Raw genomic sequence first — 18,463 nt, forward strand, 5'->3', positions numbered from 1 at the left:
TGTCAAGTGACTGTGAAGGCATATTTGTTGCCTTCTGCTCTGAATATGGCCCTCCTGGGAGTGGTGTTTGCTCTGTTCTGTTTGTTGGCATATTTGAAAGTAATAATGATAATTTATAAAAACATCCCCTTTGAAATGCCCCATTTTAAGATACCAGATTTATTCATTTTTAAAGTATGAAAACAAACTGAAAGCTGAAGACAGGCAGGCTCACTAATCTCCTTCCGTGGAAAGTGTCAGTTATGAGGCTTTGGAAGAGGTGCACACCTTGCAAATCAGTAATGGCAACACTTTTTTAATGACATTAGCTTTAGCAATTAAAATGGTTGCCTTCTCAGGAGTGCTAAAGAGGTGATTTCTTCCAGTCAGCTATTCCCAACAGTTGTTTCTAAGGCTTCACTTTCAATCAGTCATCAAGGCCTGTCAGTTTGGCCTCTAGTGTTTCTGGAAACTGTTTCTAACTCTCCATTCCTGCTGTGATGACTTTTTCATCTTCTCTCACCTGAGCCATTACAAGAATTTGTAAAATGGCTTCTACAGCCCCAGACACATGTCGGTTCTAGCCCCTTCCATCTCTTGCTGATGGAGGCTTTATAAACCCCAGACCTGCTCATCCCCTTTCCTTCCATGAAGACACATGTTGAGTTTACCGGACCTACAAGATAAATGGAGACTTTTAGTACAGCATTTACCTTCTACCCGCCAACCTTAAGAGTGTCCCTTTCTTTTCACCCCCTCTTCTGGCTCCATAAACTCTTCTTGCCCAGACACCTGGGTATTTTATGAAGCACACAGTGCATTGCCTCATGTCTTTGCCTCAGTTGGGCCCTCTGCACAGAATCCGTTTCACCACTTGTCTCTTAGAAGGGCCATGTTTTGGTCATTCAAGAGTTAAATGATATTTCCATAGGAAAGCATTCCTGAGCATTCCTCCCTGAAAGAGGAAACCTCCTTTTTCCTTTATTCTCCCACTGCACCCTGCTCAAGCTTCTTACAGAGCATCATTTGTGATGCATCCTGATTATTTGTCTCTGGGGGGACCACTAGACTGTAAGTTCTGAAACTGACATCTTGTTTAGGCATTCTTATATATCTCAGGCCTCTGGCAAAAGAGCTGACCTATAATAGGTGCTTAATGTATAGTGCTTGAATGTGGGAGGATGGGGAGGATGGAAGGACAGTGAGATGGACAAATGAAAGAAAGAAATGGAGAGCCTTGTCTTCCTGAATGAAATAAGTTATTTGCTTATGATAAAGTAAAGGGAAAAGTAGGATATGTACATATATACATACACATGCATATATCTAAATACAATAGACATACATAGTTCATAGAGAGACTCCAGAGCTATGAACATCTCTTATTAGATGATGGCTGGCAGCAATAGTATCTGATAACTTATGTTTTTAAGGGCTGATATATATTCTGTTTAAGTCTTAAACAGAACATAATCCATATATGTATGTCCACCCTCAACTCCAAATCACAGGATTCTCACAGTCTAAACCACTGAAGATTAGCTCAGAATTCAAAATTACAGAACAGATGAGGAAACAATCCATAGTATGATAAGAAAAATGAACAAAATGATTAAAATTCCAAGGATTTCAAAGGAGTAATCATATATATATTTTGGCTTGGGCTTAATAGTGTACTCTTTCCTTATTCTAGAATGATGCAGGTCTTCGGCTTGTGGCTAATTCAATGGTGTGGGTTCCAGAAGGTGGGATGCTGCAAATTACCAACAGAATCCTACAGGCTGAAGCTCCAGGTGCCAGTGCCTCAGAAATCATCTACAAAATTACCCAGGACCACCCACAATTTGGTAACTTTTTTTTCCCTTTGTCATGATCTCATCATTGTATCCAGCAGTCTTGGACTTGCTTTGGTATGATGCCATGCAACAAGGTTGTGATTCCAATACAACTGACTTTCTAATACCTCACACATCTCATTTAAACACAGAATAGTCGGGCGCCTGGGTGGCTCAGTCGTTGAGCATCTGCCTTCGGCTCAGGTCATGATCCCAGGGTCCTGGGATCGAGTCCCACATCGGGCTCCCTGCTCGGCGGGAAGCCTGCTTCTCCCTCTCCCACTCCCCCTGCTTGTGTTCCTGCTCTCGCTATGTCTCTCTCTGTCAAAAAAAATAAATAAAATCTTTAAAAAAAAAAAAATAAACACAGAATAGTCAAAATAACTGTCATACTATACACATATTATATACGAGGTGGTGTGCTAAGTAATGTAGACCTGTTAGTATATATGAAATCCAAAATTTAAGTTTTAAAATAAGTTCATTTTACAGAGAAAGTAACTTGCTGAGATATGGTTCATTTTAGCATATATAGCTAATAATTTCAGTTTAATTTTGAAGCTCAGACTCTCAAACTCCACCTTTCCCCCCTCCAGAACATCACCAGACTTCTTGTTGAGACTTTAAAAAAAAAAAGTTTTACATAAAAACATTTTTAAAGATCTCCATTGTTAACTTCCACTCCTAGCAAGATAGTAGAGTATGATAACTTGAAAATTCTCCCTCGTCACCATCATCTGGAAGTGCCGGGTAAAAGATAAGAATTGTAGGGCACTCATGGCTGACCTTCCAAGAATAGAGAGAAATCTCCGGGTAGCAAATAGAGAAGTAGCTTAAAGCCAGTCTGGGCATGAGCTGATGGAACAGCTTCCCTGAGAGGGCTTGTATGTGTCCCAGTAACCCAGGGTCTTGAGATGTAATGCTCGTGCAGAGATAGAAAGTTATGATCCTATATAAAACTGGGACTCTGGAAAGACTTTCAATTAGAGGGACAGAATAGAAAACAAGAAGGGCACCAACCCAGAGTGATGGCAAAGAAACCTACCTGTGTTTCCCAGGGCTCAGATTGAAGCCAAAAAGTCTGCCAAGAAAGCAGAACTTCAGGCCTGTTTCTCCTGCAGATCCAGGGTTAAGTTATACTGTGCACATTGTCTGAGAAAGCCACAGCTGAGACATTCATATGAATATTAATCTCAGGCTGATGATACTTCTTGCGTCCCTTGCAGAAACTGGTAGAAACTGTTGTGGAATGTCCACCCTCAACTCTGGATCACAGGATTCTCACAGCCTAAACCACTGAAGAATAGCTCAGAATTCAAAATTACAGATAAGGAAATAATCCATAGTATGATAAGAAAAATGAACAAAATGATTAAAATTCCAAGGATTTCAAACAAAGGAGTAACCATAACAACTATGAAACAAGCATATTAAAATGATTTAAAGACACAAAAGAAGGAATTGAAACTGTAAGGCAATAACCAAGTATCATAAAAATAAAAGAATAGGCAGGTAGATTTTTTAAAAGAACTAAATAGATCACCTGAAAAAGAAAATTATATTCATTACAAGTAAAAACTTTCTTGGCATGTTAAATAGCAGAGGAATAATAATCTGTTTTTCCTCTGGGTTACTGGATTTTAAACATTATGTATTTTCTGTAGTGAGGGAAAAAAGTTAACTTTTGTGCAATTTAAAAGTAATTCCGATGTGGTGCCTGGGTGGCTCAGCCGGTTAAGCATCCGACTTTTGATTTCAGCTCAGGTCATGTTCTCAGGGTCCTGAGATGGAGCCCCACATCAGGCTCTGCACCAAGACTGTGGAGCCTGCTTAAGATTCTCTCTTCCTCTCCCTCTGTCCCTCCCATCGCCCCCCTCACCCCCCACTCACACGCTCTCTCTCTCTCAAGAAAAAAAGACTTAAAAAAAAATAAAAGTAATTCCAATGTCAACAAAGACATTGAAAAGCATAATCTAATCAAGAATTACTATAACCTGAATGGGAAGAAATCAGAGAGGGAGACAAACCATATGAGACTCTGGATTCTGGGAAACAAACTGAGGGTTGCAGAAAGGGAGGTGGGTGGGGGATGGGATAACTGGGTGATAGGAATTATAGAGGGCATGTAATATGATGAGCACTGGGTGATAGTCTCAACTAATGAATCATTGAACATTATATCAAAAACTAGTGATGTACTATACCTTGGCTAGCTGAATTGAAATTAAAAAATAAAGAATTAATATAATTATAAAATAGTTGGTCTAGCTGGGGTGTCTTTTATTATAGTTGTGTAACTTTGAGGAAGGCAAGTGGACCTCTTTGAGCCTTAGGTTCTTTGAAAGTTTAGGCTAGATAATTTTTTTAACTTTTTATTTTAAAATAATTTTAGACTTACTGAAAAGTTGCAAAAATAGTACAAAGAGCCCTTGAATACCCTTAATCTAGCTTCCCTCAATGGTAGCATCTTACAGAACAATAGAACAATTATCAAAACCAGGAAGCTAACATGGACACAATGCTATTAATTAATCCATAGACCTTATTCAACTTTGCATTCTTCTATCCACTGATTTTAAGCTCGATAATGTTTAAGTCCTTTTCAGCTCTAAAAATCTTTGACTCGTTTGATGTATTAAATTCTCTACCTTTATCTTGATCATTAAAAGCCAAAAAATTTAATTTCCTAGAGACAGCCCAATATTCCAATATTCTGTTTAACTCTTAAACAGAACAATGCTGAATTAAATAATTTTTTAAGCCATTTCAGCTTGATAAATGCCATGTAGGCTTGCCTATGACCCTTTCCTAATATAACTCTTTTAATTAACTTCTTCCTGTGAACATAATCCTCTTTCTGTGTGTCCAGAGCCCCCTATTAGTAATAATCAAATCACATTACCCTTAAGAAGCACTCAAGAGTGCAAAAGATGGTGGGAACTGGAAACCCACTTAACACCAATCTGCTTACATCCATCTATCGCAGTGGTGTGAATTTGTGGAGCCCCTACCCCCTTGCCACCCCAGCTACTGTGGACTCCCTCATCACTTTAGAATGTTCCAGTTGGGCTTTAGACTTTTTGTGAAGAACTGACCATGGAACTGAACCAAATGTAAATTGCTTGTGTAGTAAATGCATAATGGACCCAAGTTCCACCACTTATAGACTCATCACTGCTCGCAAATTTAAGTGTAGACAAGTTGATTAATACTTGTACCTTTAGCTACTTCACAAGTTTGAAAGTAAATTTAATAAGATGGTTTTAATGAAGTAACTTAAGTATCATTTGAGGGAAAATCTGATTTAATCCAACACATTGCCAACTCTAAATTATTTAGCATCGGGTAAGAAAGCTTTAATACAAATTTTCTCAATCCCAAAATAATTCATCGAGATTCCACTGAGATTCTGATTCTTAATACCTATCAAATTTTCCCTTCAGAATTCTTGATTAAACTGTAGAGTTCAGTATTAAGGAAATCCAAAGTAGAGATTATTTTGTTTTTTAAACCCAGACTGTTTTGTAAGCCTGGATTTCCATATATCTAAAGGGTCAGCTCCTTGTATTTGTCATAGTAAGAGCAGAGGTGAGGTACTACACAAAAGCTGTCACCTTGCTGGGGTGAACCCCACAAAATACTGATACTTCTCCCTGTCTCCTCATATTCAACAGACACAGTGCTCAACTTCCCTCCATCCTGCTCATCCATCAGTGTCATTGCTCCCATTCCTGTCAATGGATGATCCCTCCCCAACTCTCACCCTTCACAACCACAAGTGTTGAGTTCTGTTGCTTCCACTTACTTAGTGACTCTCATGTCTGTTTATTTCTTTCCAATCTTACTTCCGTTGCTTTAGTTCAGGATCCCATCGGTCATCTGGATTTTGCAGTGGTCTCACAATTGGTCAAACTGTCTACATAAATGTTAATTACTATTATTACCATTTTTATAAAATAAAATTCAGCCTCTTTAACAGTTCTTTCATAGGATCCCTGTATTCTGATCATATATGCTTTGTGTTCTAAGTTAGTTCGTGCCATTCACCTACTGAAATCTCACAGTGGCTCCAGGTTGCTTATGGGGGACTGATCTCAGGGGTAGGAACTGCATCTTGCTTATCTTTGAATCCCCATCCCTGAAGGGTCTAGCATGATAGCTAGCACCTAACAGGTACTCAGTCATTCTTATCTGAGTTGAAATTCACGGAATTAGTCAATATTCTATGGTTCCTGTTAATCTGCATAACATGGCAATTTTTTAAGATCTGAAGAACAGGTTTATTTCATTAGGCCTGGTTAGAAAAATTCTGCTTAGTTTTTCTATTATAAAGAAGAACAGCTAGGAAATTAGCATTTGAATATTTTCTATTTTTCTACTCTCCACATTTTCATTGTAGAAGTCTACTTTCAGAATATTTTACAGGTGTGCTCACATTCCTAAACAGTCTACATCCTAGAATAGCATGTTTATTATGAACAGAGGTTGAACTAGGGAGAGACGGCTAATGGAATTTGTGACTTAGGTATAAATGAGAAACACTAAAAAGAAACTAGAGCGAGTTGATTCTACACATGACTTTATAAAGAGACTATTGATGTTTTTTTCTTCAGTATTTCATCACCATCCTGATGCTCATTTTGAATTTGAATTTAGTGCATATAAATATTAGAAGGAATATTTCCTTCAAGTAAGAAAATTGCTCTAGTGAGATTATGCTCATTTTGAATTTGAATTTAGTGCATATAAATATTAGAAGGAATATTTCCTTCAAGTAAGAAAATTGCTCTAGTGTAATCAAAATGTGTTTTCAGTTGTCCAATGTGTCTAGTATACTTAGTGTACTAAGATCTGGGTATCCTGCTAGAGAACCTCTCCCTCTCCCTACCCCCGCCCCCTTCTATTCATCTTACCATCTGAGTGGTGAGGAGACTTCTCTCAGATTTATTATTAGATGCATTTTCATGAGAACATGGCTTTTGTTTTCAGCAGTTCATCCCTTCTCCTGTTTGGTCTACACTTGAGGGCATATTATCCTGGTGAAATTTTAATTGTTTCCATAACACCTCTGTATTTGCAATCTCACTTTAAGGAGATAGTAGCTTCAGGTGAGGAACAAGCGATAGAAACAGATTGGTAGTGTTGTCATTTAGATTTAGGTTTCCTTGCTTCAATTCTAATGAAGTCTAAGGAATGATGGAGGAGAAAACAAGATCAGTTATTTAGGAGGGTAGATACGAGACTGTGAACACAAAATAACCATGACTGAAGTCTCAACTCCTTCACATATCATCTGTGAACTTGAAGAAGTTACTGAACTTCTCTGAGCCTAAAGAACTTTCTTTAAATGTAGATAACAGTAGCATCTTCAGAAGGATCAAATGACATAATGATAAGGATGGCCAACAACCTTTTTAAGTACCCATGAACTATTCTCATTTTACCAATAGGAACAGAGGCTTATAAAGCCTACATAAAGTTCACGCAGCTTGACGTGGAGCTGGGTTTGAATGATCATATAACGTGCTTCGTGCAGTCCCCGCCATAGGCATCCCAGGGCCAGCTAACATTATTCTCATTGTACAGAATTCTCCCAAGAATAACTCTTTCTGAATTTTTTCAAGTTTCCCATTGTGTTGACACCAAAAATGTCCAGGTTAGAAAGCATTTCCTGCTACACAGCAAGTTGTACATAGAAATGAATCCATCTAGTGCCCGTATTTGAATATTTGCTATATTCACGATTTTATGTGACTTAATTGATATAGTCAGTAACTTCATACATGAATTGCCCTTGAATTACTTTTAGTGTTTTTTAACTGAGAGACTGGGAATTCTGTGTCTGTAGGTGAATTTGATGATGCCTATTGAATTCTGTGTTAATATACTTTCCTTCACCTTAAATTAAAAATAAAGAAGTACCTAATTTGTTAAAAAAAAAAAAAAAGGTAGTAGACAAGGAGATGAGGGCTCTGATTTACTTTTACATTTCCCAGAGATCCTCACTAACTATGTGGCTTTCTTAGGAGAGGTGGTCCTGCTGGTTGATATGCCTGCAGACAGTCCCGCAGAGGAAGGGCAGCACCTGCCTGATGGGAGGACAGCGACTCCCACCAGCACCTTTACCCAGCAAGACATCAACGAAGGCATCGTGTGGTACAGGCACTCAGGAGTCCCGGCCCAGAGCGATTCCTTCCTCTTTCAGGTACCCTCCGCTGCTGATTGACATCTTTTCTGATGTCTGGATGGTCTGACGAAAACCATCGCCATTATTTTAAACAATTCGGGTCATTTTCTGTGTTGCTTGGAAATCACATTTGGTGGAAGAACAAATGTAATTAATAGCATTGAGAGGTTTTTTTATCTCCCGATTCAGTCCTACAATATCTCTACAAGCAGAGTCATCCCATGACAGGGAGTTTATAATAGATAATGGCCAAAGTGTTTTGGGAAAAAAAATGTTTTCAAAATATTAAAGTGCCCTATGGAGGAAAAAAAGATTTCTTTTTTCAAATGTTTTTGGAACATTTGCCATCTTAAGATAAGATCAGAGGCTTAGCAGCCAAACCCAGTGGGTTCATATTTCAGTTTTGCCGTGCACTAGCTGTTCAACTTTGGGAAAATTATTTTGGTGAAATCCTTTGCTTCATTTTTCTCATCTGTAAAATAGAGCTACTATGAGGATTTAATGAGCACATAGAATACCTCCTGTCACTATGTACGGGTTTGTTACTACCATTTATAAAGATTGATCAAATACCAGTGCTAAAGACTGAATGTCTGTGTCCCCCTGAGATGCATATGTTGAAATCCTACCCCCTCTCTGTGCAATGGTATATGGACGTGAGACCCTTGGTAGGTGATTAGGATTAGATGAGGTCATGAGGGCTGTGCTCTCATAAATGGGATTAGTACGCTTACAGGAGTCACAAGAGAGCTCGCCCCCCTTCCCTGCTCCCTGCCGTGGAGATGCAATGAGAATTCAGTGGTCTGCAACCCAGAAAAGAGCCCTCATCAAAACCAAACCATGCTGGCACCCTGGTCCAGACTTCTGGTCTCCAGAACTGCAAGAAATAAGTTTCTTTTGTTTATGAGCCACTCAGTTTATGTATTTTTGTTATAGTAGCCTGAGCAAACTAAGACAAACAGACCATACGGAGGCTGTCAATAAATTAAAGAACAAGAAATTATACTGAGTGCATTCTCTGGCACTTATCAAATATAATTAGAAATTAATAATAAAAGGCTAGACAAAAAATGCAAACCGTTTAGAATTTTTAGATAGTCTCCTAAATAATTACTCGTTCTAAAAGGAAATCAAAACAGCGAACTATTAAGAAATGTTGATGAGGAGGAAATAACTTCTCAAAACTTAAATGATGTGGACAAAATAATACTCAGAAGAAAATTGATGGCCTTAAGCTCTAAGTGGACTAAATGGACTAAATGAAGCTACAGAACCACAAGGGAAACCTAAGGAAAGCAAAAGGAAGGAATTCTTAGAGATAAGCAGAGGAATTGATTCAGTATAAAATGGGAGAATTGATAATGAGTACAAAACCCGAATCTTGGGAAAGATCAATAAAATTAGACAAACTTATGTCAAAGGCAATTTGGAAATAAAGAATTGAATGGAAGTACAAAGGAATGAGGAACTTTGAATGAGAAACAGCATTGAAACAGATACAGAAAAGAATTTGGGAAAATGTAAGAGAAATATAAAGAAGCTGTCGTGGTGAGTGATCAGCCAAAGCAGGGTTGCAGACCCTCTGAGTCTGAGGCTTTTCCTTTGTCCAGGAATCCAACGATAGCTCACCTTGTTAAATAACCATCCATTCTGTTCCTGAGGACTGGTGTGCACATCTTCCTTGCCTGACTAACTTATATAGTGTAAAAGATGTGCTTTTCCAGGGAGCAGATTGAACTAAACTTGAAAAGCATTAAAATGAGATGATACTGAGCATACTGAATGTCCAATGAGTGAGCAAGCCTCATGTGCCCTTTGCCAAGTTAGCTTTTTCATTTTTAGCACCTGGGCACTGCACAATCCTCAAAGAATGAGTCAGAATGGAGGCAAAGACCTCAATCATAAGAAGACACCTCAGCCAACTAGAATCCTCAGATCTGCCTTTGCCTTTATTGGTGTCAGGATGAAAAACATTCTCAATATGGAGCACTTCCTTGGAAAGGGAGTCTCAGTACCTGCTCAAAATGATATTTGATTGCTTTTGCAACTTGGTTACTAAATGGGTAATTATAAAAAAGCAAAAGTTACTGATTTTTTTTAAAAACAAACTCTCTAGAGTTTAAGACATGCAGCTGAACATTCTTACTTAGAAAGTCATTCCCTTTGGAGAGTCTTCACACATTTTCCTCAAGATGTGTTTAGAACCCTGACCTGAAATCTTCTTCAAAATCTATGGGATTTTCTTTAGAACATCCTCCATAGTGACAGTATATCATCCTTTGGAAGTTGATTTTAAAAAATTACCAAAGAGCCAAAAGTCAGTCAGAGTCCTGTCTGGTAAGAAAAGCAGTAATTATTTTTGGTTAAAACAGGGAGCAATTATGAAGTAACAAGCTCAGTTTTCTTCAGTGATTTGTGAACTCTCTCTGAAGGCATTCCAAAAAGTGCATTTTGAACACTGACAGCATCTTTATTGCAAATGTGAAACAAATCTCTGAGATTATGATCTCCTGGATGTGAAAGTTTCGGTGTGTTTTTAAAGTCTCATTGTTTTATAGACTTACCTCATATTTTGATTTGAAATGACACAGACACTGTAGCTATGTGCTAAAATAAATAATTGCAACTTCTCTCATTCATCATCTTAGTGTCCCTGAAGGATTTTAAACTAAAAAAGATGCTGTTCTAATGATTCTTCTCTTTCTTCCCTTCTCTTTTCTTTCTTTAAAGCAGAAAATGCAATACAATGAGTTGCATGGATTTAATTCTATTTTAATGCTGATGTGCTGTCATGAGCCATCAATGCATCCCATCTGTTACTTTGCTCATAAAACTTGGGATTTATGTAATGCAAGTGGCATTAAAAAATAGAGCATGGCATAGTGAGAAGAAAGCATGTACATTTGCATCATTTAGGGCATGGGAAGGAACTCTGGCTTTGGTATATTCAGATCACATTGAAACAGCCTTAGGGGATGTGGTATGAAAAGACCAACATATTTCACACCAGTATCTTTACTAAGGAAGCTAGAAATGATTCCCTTGCTTGGTAATATGTCCACATTTCACTACCTACACAGCGTTCCATTCTTTTTCTTCAAAAGATAGAGCATATATTCCCCTTTCCTAAGTTTCTAAAGCTTCCAGATAGAGCCATCTTGGTCAGTAGGAAGATCATGAACCTGCTAACCTGGTTAAATACTGACCCTTATTGACTTTATAACTTTGACACCTTTTGACACTTTTTTGACCTTCAGTTTCCTCGTCTTTAAAATAGGAGATGATATCTACTTTGTAAGTAGGTAAGTAAGATAACTTTTGAAAAGTAGGTAGTATGGTGCTGAGCCCCTGATAGATGTTAGTGAATTATAGCTATTGTTATTAAATTATTCATAATGACACACAATGTCTTCTTGATGAAAACATGTAGATATTCCGAAACTTGATCTCCAAGCATCTGATGGGATTGGGATAGAGAAGACAGTTTTTCTGTTGGGCATAACTTGAGAAGACACAGAGAAAGGATGCCATTCCTGCTTTTTTCTCAGAATTGACAGAACCCCACCCCCTGTCATGGAATTATTGCAACTACATATGGCCACACAGGCCTTAGCAACTCTTGTAACAAGCCTAAGGTGGAGCATACAATGGAGAGAGGGACGGTTTAAGGGGGCAGCTCAGAAGGACTGAGGGAGGGGAGGAGCTAGCTGCATAAGCAAAGCATCCTTTTTCAGCATTTTTGAAGCAAGAAGAGGTCGATTTTGTGACTCTTCTAATTGTAAATCCTATTAATCTCATTTTACAGTGATGAGGCTGAGATTTGTCATTTATAATCTAGGTGTACGTATCTGTGCTGAGTAAAGTTTAAAGAAGTAGAATAAAAATCACATATATAACGTGTTATATATGCTTATAATGAGATATGTAGCTATCAAAAATCATGTTTTCAAGACTAATGAAATAACAAAACATAGTATTATGTTAGGTAAAAATGTAGAACACTTATTTGTATCTCAAGTTTCACAGATGCATCGAAAATGGATTAAACTGAAGTGCATCAATATGTTAATAACTTCTATTTTTACTTAGTGAAATTCTAGATTTTTTATTTATTTGTATTTCTGTGCATTTTTAGAACTGCCTAAAATGATTACATGTTTTTTTTTTATAATCAGGAAAGCATTAGCATTAAAATGAAGAGCAGAATGAAAATTATAATGCAAAAACACATAGAATTCAAAGACAGATGGTTTAAAGGGGAAAAAATAAACATGCACAAACATGCTGTGCCCAGCAGAGGATGAGAGGCTTACCAGTATGACGTTTCTTTTCAGGTGTCCAGTGCCACAGATGCCCATGCACATCTGGAGAGCCGCACATTCAACATCGCGATCTTACCACAGACACCGGGGGTGCCTAAACTCTCTCGGGGAGCGTCTCTCCATATGACCGTGAGTTGGGTGGGAGGGCTTGTGGTTTCTGCTTGGAGGAGGCACGCTGTTGGGGTTTAATAGAGTGTCCTGCTTTCGTATCTGGTGAATGCCTGGCTCAGAGCGCGGACTCTGGGGCCAATAATAACCAGCCTTGAGAACACATTTCTCTTTGACTTGAAAAAGAAATTTAAAATTCCAGAGTGAAGGGAAGGTTATGTGGAATCCACTGCAACCTCCCATCCATTGCCTCTGTCCTTTTTATAGCATTCCAGATGGTCTCAGGGCTTCTCCTTGAGTAGTTGGAAGGAGTTTCAAGCTTGTGTCTATTTAATCAATACCATTTAGGTATGATTGTTCAGTCAGTTCTGGCCCCACCTGTCTGGAGAAATTGTCACTCTATGTTTTAGAAGCCCTATGAGAAGCTTTTGTTTTTGTTTTTCTGTTATAAAACTTTCCTGGAGAAAGTAATGCCTTTGCTGAATCCAAAGAAATAAGTACCAATTATCCAAGTGAAAGTTTGACGGGCAGGTCAGAAGGAACGGAGAAGTGAAGGTGAAGGGCACTACCAGATGTAAGAACAGCACAGAGATGAAAGACAATGTGATGGTTGGGAAAATTGCAAACAGATCAATAAGACTGGAGAACTTAGGGAGGCAGAGGAGGAGTAGTGAGGATGTGGAGTTTCGTGAGCTAGATCACAGAAGGTCTTGAGTGCTGTGTAGGAAGGAGTGTGGGCACATGGAAAGGTTTGAAGTAAGGTGACAGCTAAATTAGTACATGAAGCTTAGTTCAGACAATTAGCAGCTCCACTGTAACCCCATATCCAGGGGGTATGTAAAGCCAGAACCCTTGTTCTAGACAGAGCCACAAGGATATAAGACCTTGTAAATTAATCATTAAGGATTCACATTTTAGTTAGCGCCCACATAATTACACTCCAAAGTAGTGTATCAGCCCTGAGCCACAACAGAGAGCAGCTATAGTTTTAGAAATTATGGGTCTGGGGCATGACAGAGACATACAGGGGGAAACAGAAAGTTTTTAATGAATAGCTGGTATCGGCATTTCCACCATAAACCATAATTTAAAGAAATCATAATTCAGCAGCACTATAAAGTCTATAATTCATCATTTTGACTGGAGGAACTTGGATCAGAATTTTCTGTAAAGTGTAAAGAAAAATGTGCATACACATTTCTTGCCAAATGCTAATGCAGTGTTATTTTGAGTTTAGAGGGAAAAAATGGGCCAGGAGCCAATGAAGATGGCACTGTTCCCACTATGTTGTTGAGGACCTCTAGAGACTTCTCAAGTTACTTAACTTTTAGGGTCTCGGGTTGCATGTTTGTAGATTAGATCTGTCTTGTCTAATTTAGGATATCACAAAGGTGAGTTTACTGTAAAATGTGATTAGCCCACTCTTTTATTCCTTAAAATATACACAGTTTGTATTTCTTTTGACATTAATCACGGCCATTACTATAGGATATACTTGCAGTCTGTGACAAAACACATTTTCTATTCAGTGATTTGGACTCACCTAAGCACACAACATTATGAACGTATATGCTAAATACATATATGGTATATCCATATATGTGTTTAAGGGTAGGAGTCCACCTCTCCAGTCATTCAGTCATTCAAATAAACACTAATTTATCCCATGTGCTGTGAAACACATTGGAGATTCAGTGACTACAAAACACAGTCTCTGTTCTCAAGCAACTTAGAGTCTAAAACAAGCAAATAAGGAGGCAATGACAATACATGATGAGTGCTATGATATGATACGCAAGCAGAGTCACAATATGGAAGCAAACAGGGAGACACCTAGGCCAGTGGAGCATGGGGGAGGTCATGGAAGGCTTCCTCTTGGAGGTGAACTGAGCTGGTTGAAGTGTAAATTATCTCTAGAGCATAGTCTCAAATTTCAGCCTGCCTTAGGACCACCTGTAGGGTTTGTTAGATCACAGATCGCTGGAGCCCACCCCAGGTTTTCTAATTTAGGAGACCTGGTCTAAGGGCTGAGAATTTGCATGTCTAACAAGTTCCCAGGTGATACTGTTGCTTCTGCTCTACTCGCCACACTTGAAACCCCATTTATCTAGACTACAAATAGAGAGAAATTCATTCCAGGCAGATGAGCAGCAGGTGAAAGAAGTGAGAGACACAGGAGAACATGACATGTTTGAGGAATTACAGAGAGTTCAGTTGGCCAGAGCGTAAATCCCTAGGTGAAAAAGAAAGAAGAAATGAGAGTCAGATCATAGAGGACCTTACCGATAAGATGAAGAGTTTCCGTTTTGTCCTGAAAGAATGTTTTTGGGCAAGTAGGATGCTGAAAGATTCATAGCAGAGAGGGGGCATGATCAGATTTTTAATTTAGGAAGATCATTCTGGCTGTAGTGTAAAGAACACCCCACATGGGGTCCAGACAGAGAACAAGGAGGCCAAGAAATAGGCTGTTACAGTCATCTAGAACAAGAAGGGTTGGTAGCATGAACCGCATGCAGTGGCAATAAGGATTAGGAGTTAGTGAAATCTCGAAGCGACACTAGCACAGCCATGTATAATCCAGCGTCATACATCATGGCTGAGGGGCAGAAGCATCTTAAATGTCCTTCAGGTGATAAATAGATAAAGAAATTGTGTTACATACAACAACGGAATAGTATTCAATCTTAAAGAAGAAGGAAATCCTGCCATGCTACAGGATGTATGAACCTTAAGGATATTATCCTAAGTGAAATAAGCCAGTCACGAAAGGACAAATACTGCGTGATTCCACTTATGTGAGCGATCTAAAGTAGTAACACTTTTAGAAACAGAAAGTGGAAAGGTAGTTGCCCCTGCAGGGGTGGGGGGTCGAGGTAGGGAGAGGGAAATGGTGAGTTAATTTTGTTCAGTGGATATAGAGTTTCAGTTTTGTAAGATGAAAAAGTTCTAGACATCTGTTCCACAACAATGTGTATATAGTTAACACTACTGTACTCTGCACTTAAAAGTGGTTAAGATGGTAAAAAAAAAAGGGGGGGGCGGGGAGAGATTAAAAGATATTTAGAGCCATAGTGGTCAACTGGGTATAGGAAGAGGGTAAAACAGCCCAGTTTCTGAATATGTTGAGATGCCATTCATTGAGATCGAGAATGTATGGGGACCCTAGAGGGAGGGGGAGAGGTGGAGGCCATGATGAGTTCAGTGGGATGCACTTATAAAGGGTGTGCCTATTAAGGGCTGGCAGAAGATCAGTAGATATTCTCTGTGGGAGATAAACCTCTGAGAATCATTAATGGCAAGTAGTGATTTAATCCTCGGGCCTGAGATTCCCCAGGAAGATTGCATAGAGTAAAAAGCAACATAAACAAATACCTGCGTAAAGGGAAATTTGTTCTGTGGCCTTTCTATAATGCTCTTCTTCATCCAATCCGATCCTCTAAATGGTATCTTAGATTTTGTTTTGTAGTGTTCCATAAGAATTATGTGCATACATACATGTATAAGATGTGTACACATATGAATAATATTATAAGGTGTGTGTATATATATATATAAACATGTGAGATGTATACATTTAGGATATATATCAAATTTGGGCAAGGAGATCTGTAAACATGCATATTTACCAATAAATAGCATAGCATAGTGTGAGATTCAGCAAATCAGTTAATAGATTTACATCAACTCAGTTTTCCAAGTAATCATCCACCATTTGACTTAGAAGAGCCTTAAGGACAAAATCTTTAATTAATCTTGGTATCTTCCTTAGCATCTAACACAATGCCTCATATAAAAGTAGTTGCTTAGTAAATATCTGTTGACTAAATGAATCATTTTCAGACCTACTTTCAAACAGCTAATAATTCCCTAAACTATATCACCTTCAAATTCAAATATATTAATCATATGGGTATACACACAGACTTTGAATATCATATTTCCAATTCTTCTCTTAAAGGGGAAATAAATTCTCTTATCTCTTAATGCGAAAGAATATTTATTACTTCCTTTTTCAGATGGTTGTGGTACTCAGAGGTGGGTTGCCCAAGGTCACCACTTGAGAGAAAGGCCTTGCATAAGTCTTCCTAGTTCCATTTGTTTCCAGAGTGATTGCTGTAAGAAGAGTTCTCTTAAAACTACTCTTATTGGGGTTAGCAGGGATTCAGTTGGAACAGCTGATCTCTTTTGTCCTATAGACTCAAGTCTGGGCATGCTGTATTTGTTTTATGGCTGTGGACTTATGTGTCCATGTTTTTTCTTGAGACCTTTTCAAACACTAATAAAATTATTATCTGCAATTTCTGGAAATGTTTCTTTGTCCTTGGAATTCCTACTGTGCTTTATCTGAGCCTTTCGCACTGCTTAGCAGTTTCTACATTGGAGTTATTTATGAACTTCCCTTACTAAAAACTGGAAATCCTTGAGGAAAGAGTCTATATCTGATTCATCTTGCATCTCCCACAGCTCTTTGCTTGGTACCTTGCCCAGAGTAGGTTCTGACTAAATAGTTGCTACATGAATATGTGAGTGAATTAATTTTGTTGTCCTAACCAAACTATGTGAGAGGATGATTTCTTGTAGAACCCCCTTTTACTCATCTTATTTTTCATGTGTGTTTAATTTCTGAGGCCAGCCATGGGCTTTGCTGCTTTCGTAATATGACAGTCAACAGGTGAAAGTGGTCTTTCTTTTAATGGAGGCTGAAATGATAATGTTGTTTATAAATCCTGACCTGGGATTCTAAAGATTTAAGTTACACACACACTTTGCTAAGGCTTACATGTTGAAGTGTTTGCCCCTCTTTAGAAGACATTGAAAGATGATGAAAAATATTTTTTTAATTAAGTTGCTATAAAAGTATTTTCATTATTTTACTTCTTAGCTTAATCTGTTCATAATGATATTTTTCATTCACTCAACAAATTTTTATTGAGCACTTCCATGTGCTAGGTGCTTGGGATCCATCCATGAACAAACAAAAATCCATGTTCTCATGAAGTTTCCATTCTCTTGGTGGGGCAGGAGGGAATAGACAATAAGTAATAAATCAAATAAATAACTCATATATTGCATGTGAGTGAAAAGTATTACGGTAAAACAAAAAGTAGATCAAGGTCAAGGGGATCAGAAATGTGGTGGTGGGAACAGCAGGGGAGAGGGGAGACGCACCCAGATTGTAGTTGTAAATGAGCTGAGCTTTATTAAAACGATGATGTTTAAAGAAAGACTTGTAGGAGGTGAGGAAGAGAGTCATGCAGATACATGAAGGAAAAGCATTCCAGGCCCAGGGAACCATGTGTTTGAACAAATCCAGTTGGGAGTGTGCTTAGATGTTCAAGGAACAGCAAGGAAGCCATTATGGCTGGAATAGAGGGATTGAATGTGAGAGCAATCTCAAACTCACAGATGTGCCAAGTGTGTGTGTTGGGGGCAGGGAGGCGGGGAGAGGGAGGAGTTGGGGCAGATCTTGTAAGTCCTCATGGGCCATTGTAGGGACTTCAGTTTTTTTCTGGGTGAAATGGAGAGCCATTACTAGGCGTTGGGCCACAGAGGTTGAACCTCCTTTTCTGGCTGGCTGTTGCGCTGAAGTAGACTGTAGTCAGGGGCAGGAGAGCATTTGGGAGGCCGTCCTGGTGATCAGGTGAGATTGTGGCTCCCGGCAGGGTGGTGGCAGTGGCGGTGGGGAGAAGCAATTGGATTCCAGATATATTCAGAGGTAACATGGTTATTATGACAAACATTATTCTGTAATTTTCGTTTGTTGACAGATATTTTAATAAAAAAGTGTCTTCCATAATGATTTCTATGAAATTTAATCTTTCATTTCTTACTATGTTTAATTGATAAATATTGAACATTCCAAATAGCCAATATTAAAATTGATTGAACTTTGGTATATGTCAGACTCAATATTGCTTTCTTCAGGGAATCAAGTCCTTACTGTTCCTACCTCGTGCCTATTTCTATTAGTAGGGAAACAGTGTCAATACATGCCATAATAAAATATGTTATCTTGGCTGGCATATATTTCC

General features: G+C 38.5%; 1 protein-coding gene across 5 annotated transcripts in view; it reads left to right on the plus strand.

Annotated features, from left to right (window-relative positions):
• The window catches only part of FRAS1 (Fraser extracellular matrix complex subunit 1), a 404,790-nt gene that overhangs the window by 273,813 nt on the left and 112,514 nt on the right, over positions 1-18,463 (plus strand). For all 5 annotated transcript variants that reach the window (XM_032400603.1, XM_032400602.1, XM_032400606.1 and 2 more), the window contains exons 30-32: positions 1,673-1,826; positions 7,841-8,019; positions 12,336-12,452. In XM_032400603.1, the coding sequence (XP_032256494.1) occupies positions 1,673-1,826; positions 7,841-8,019; positions 12,336-12,452 (450 nt within the window). The remainder of the gene's footprint in view (positions 1-1,672; positions 1,827-7,840; positions 8,020-12,335; positions 12,453-18,463) is intronic.

Source organism: Phoca vitulina, unplaced genomic scaffold, assembly GCF_004348235.1.
Source record: "Phoca vitulina isolate PV1807 unplaced genomic scaffold, GSC_HSeal_1.0 scaffold3, whole genome shotgun sequence".
Taxonomy (NCBI): Eukaryota; Metazoa; Chordata; class Mammalia; order Carnivora; family Phocidae; genus Phoca; species Phoca vitulina.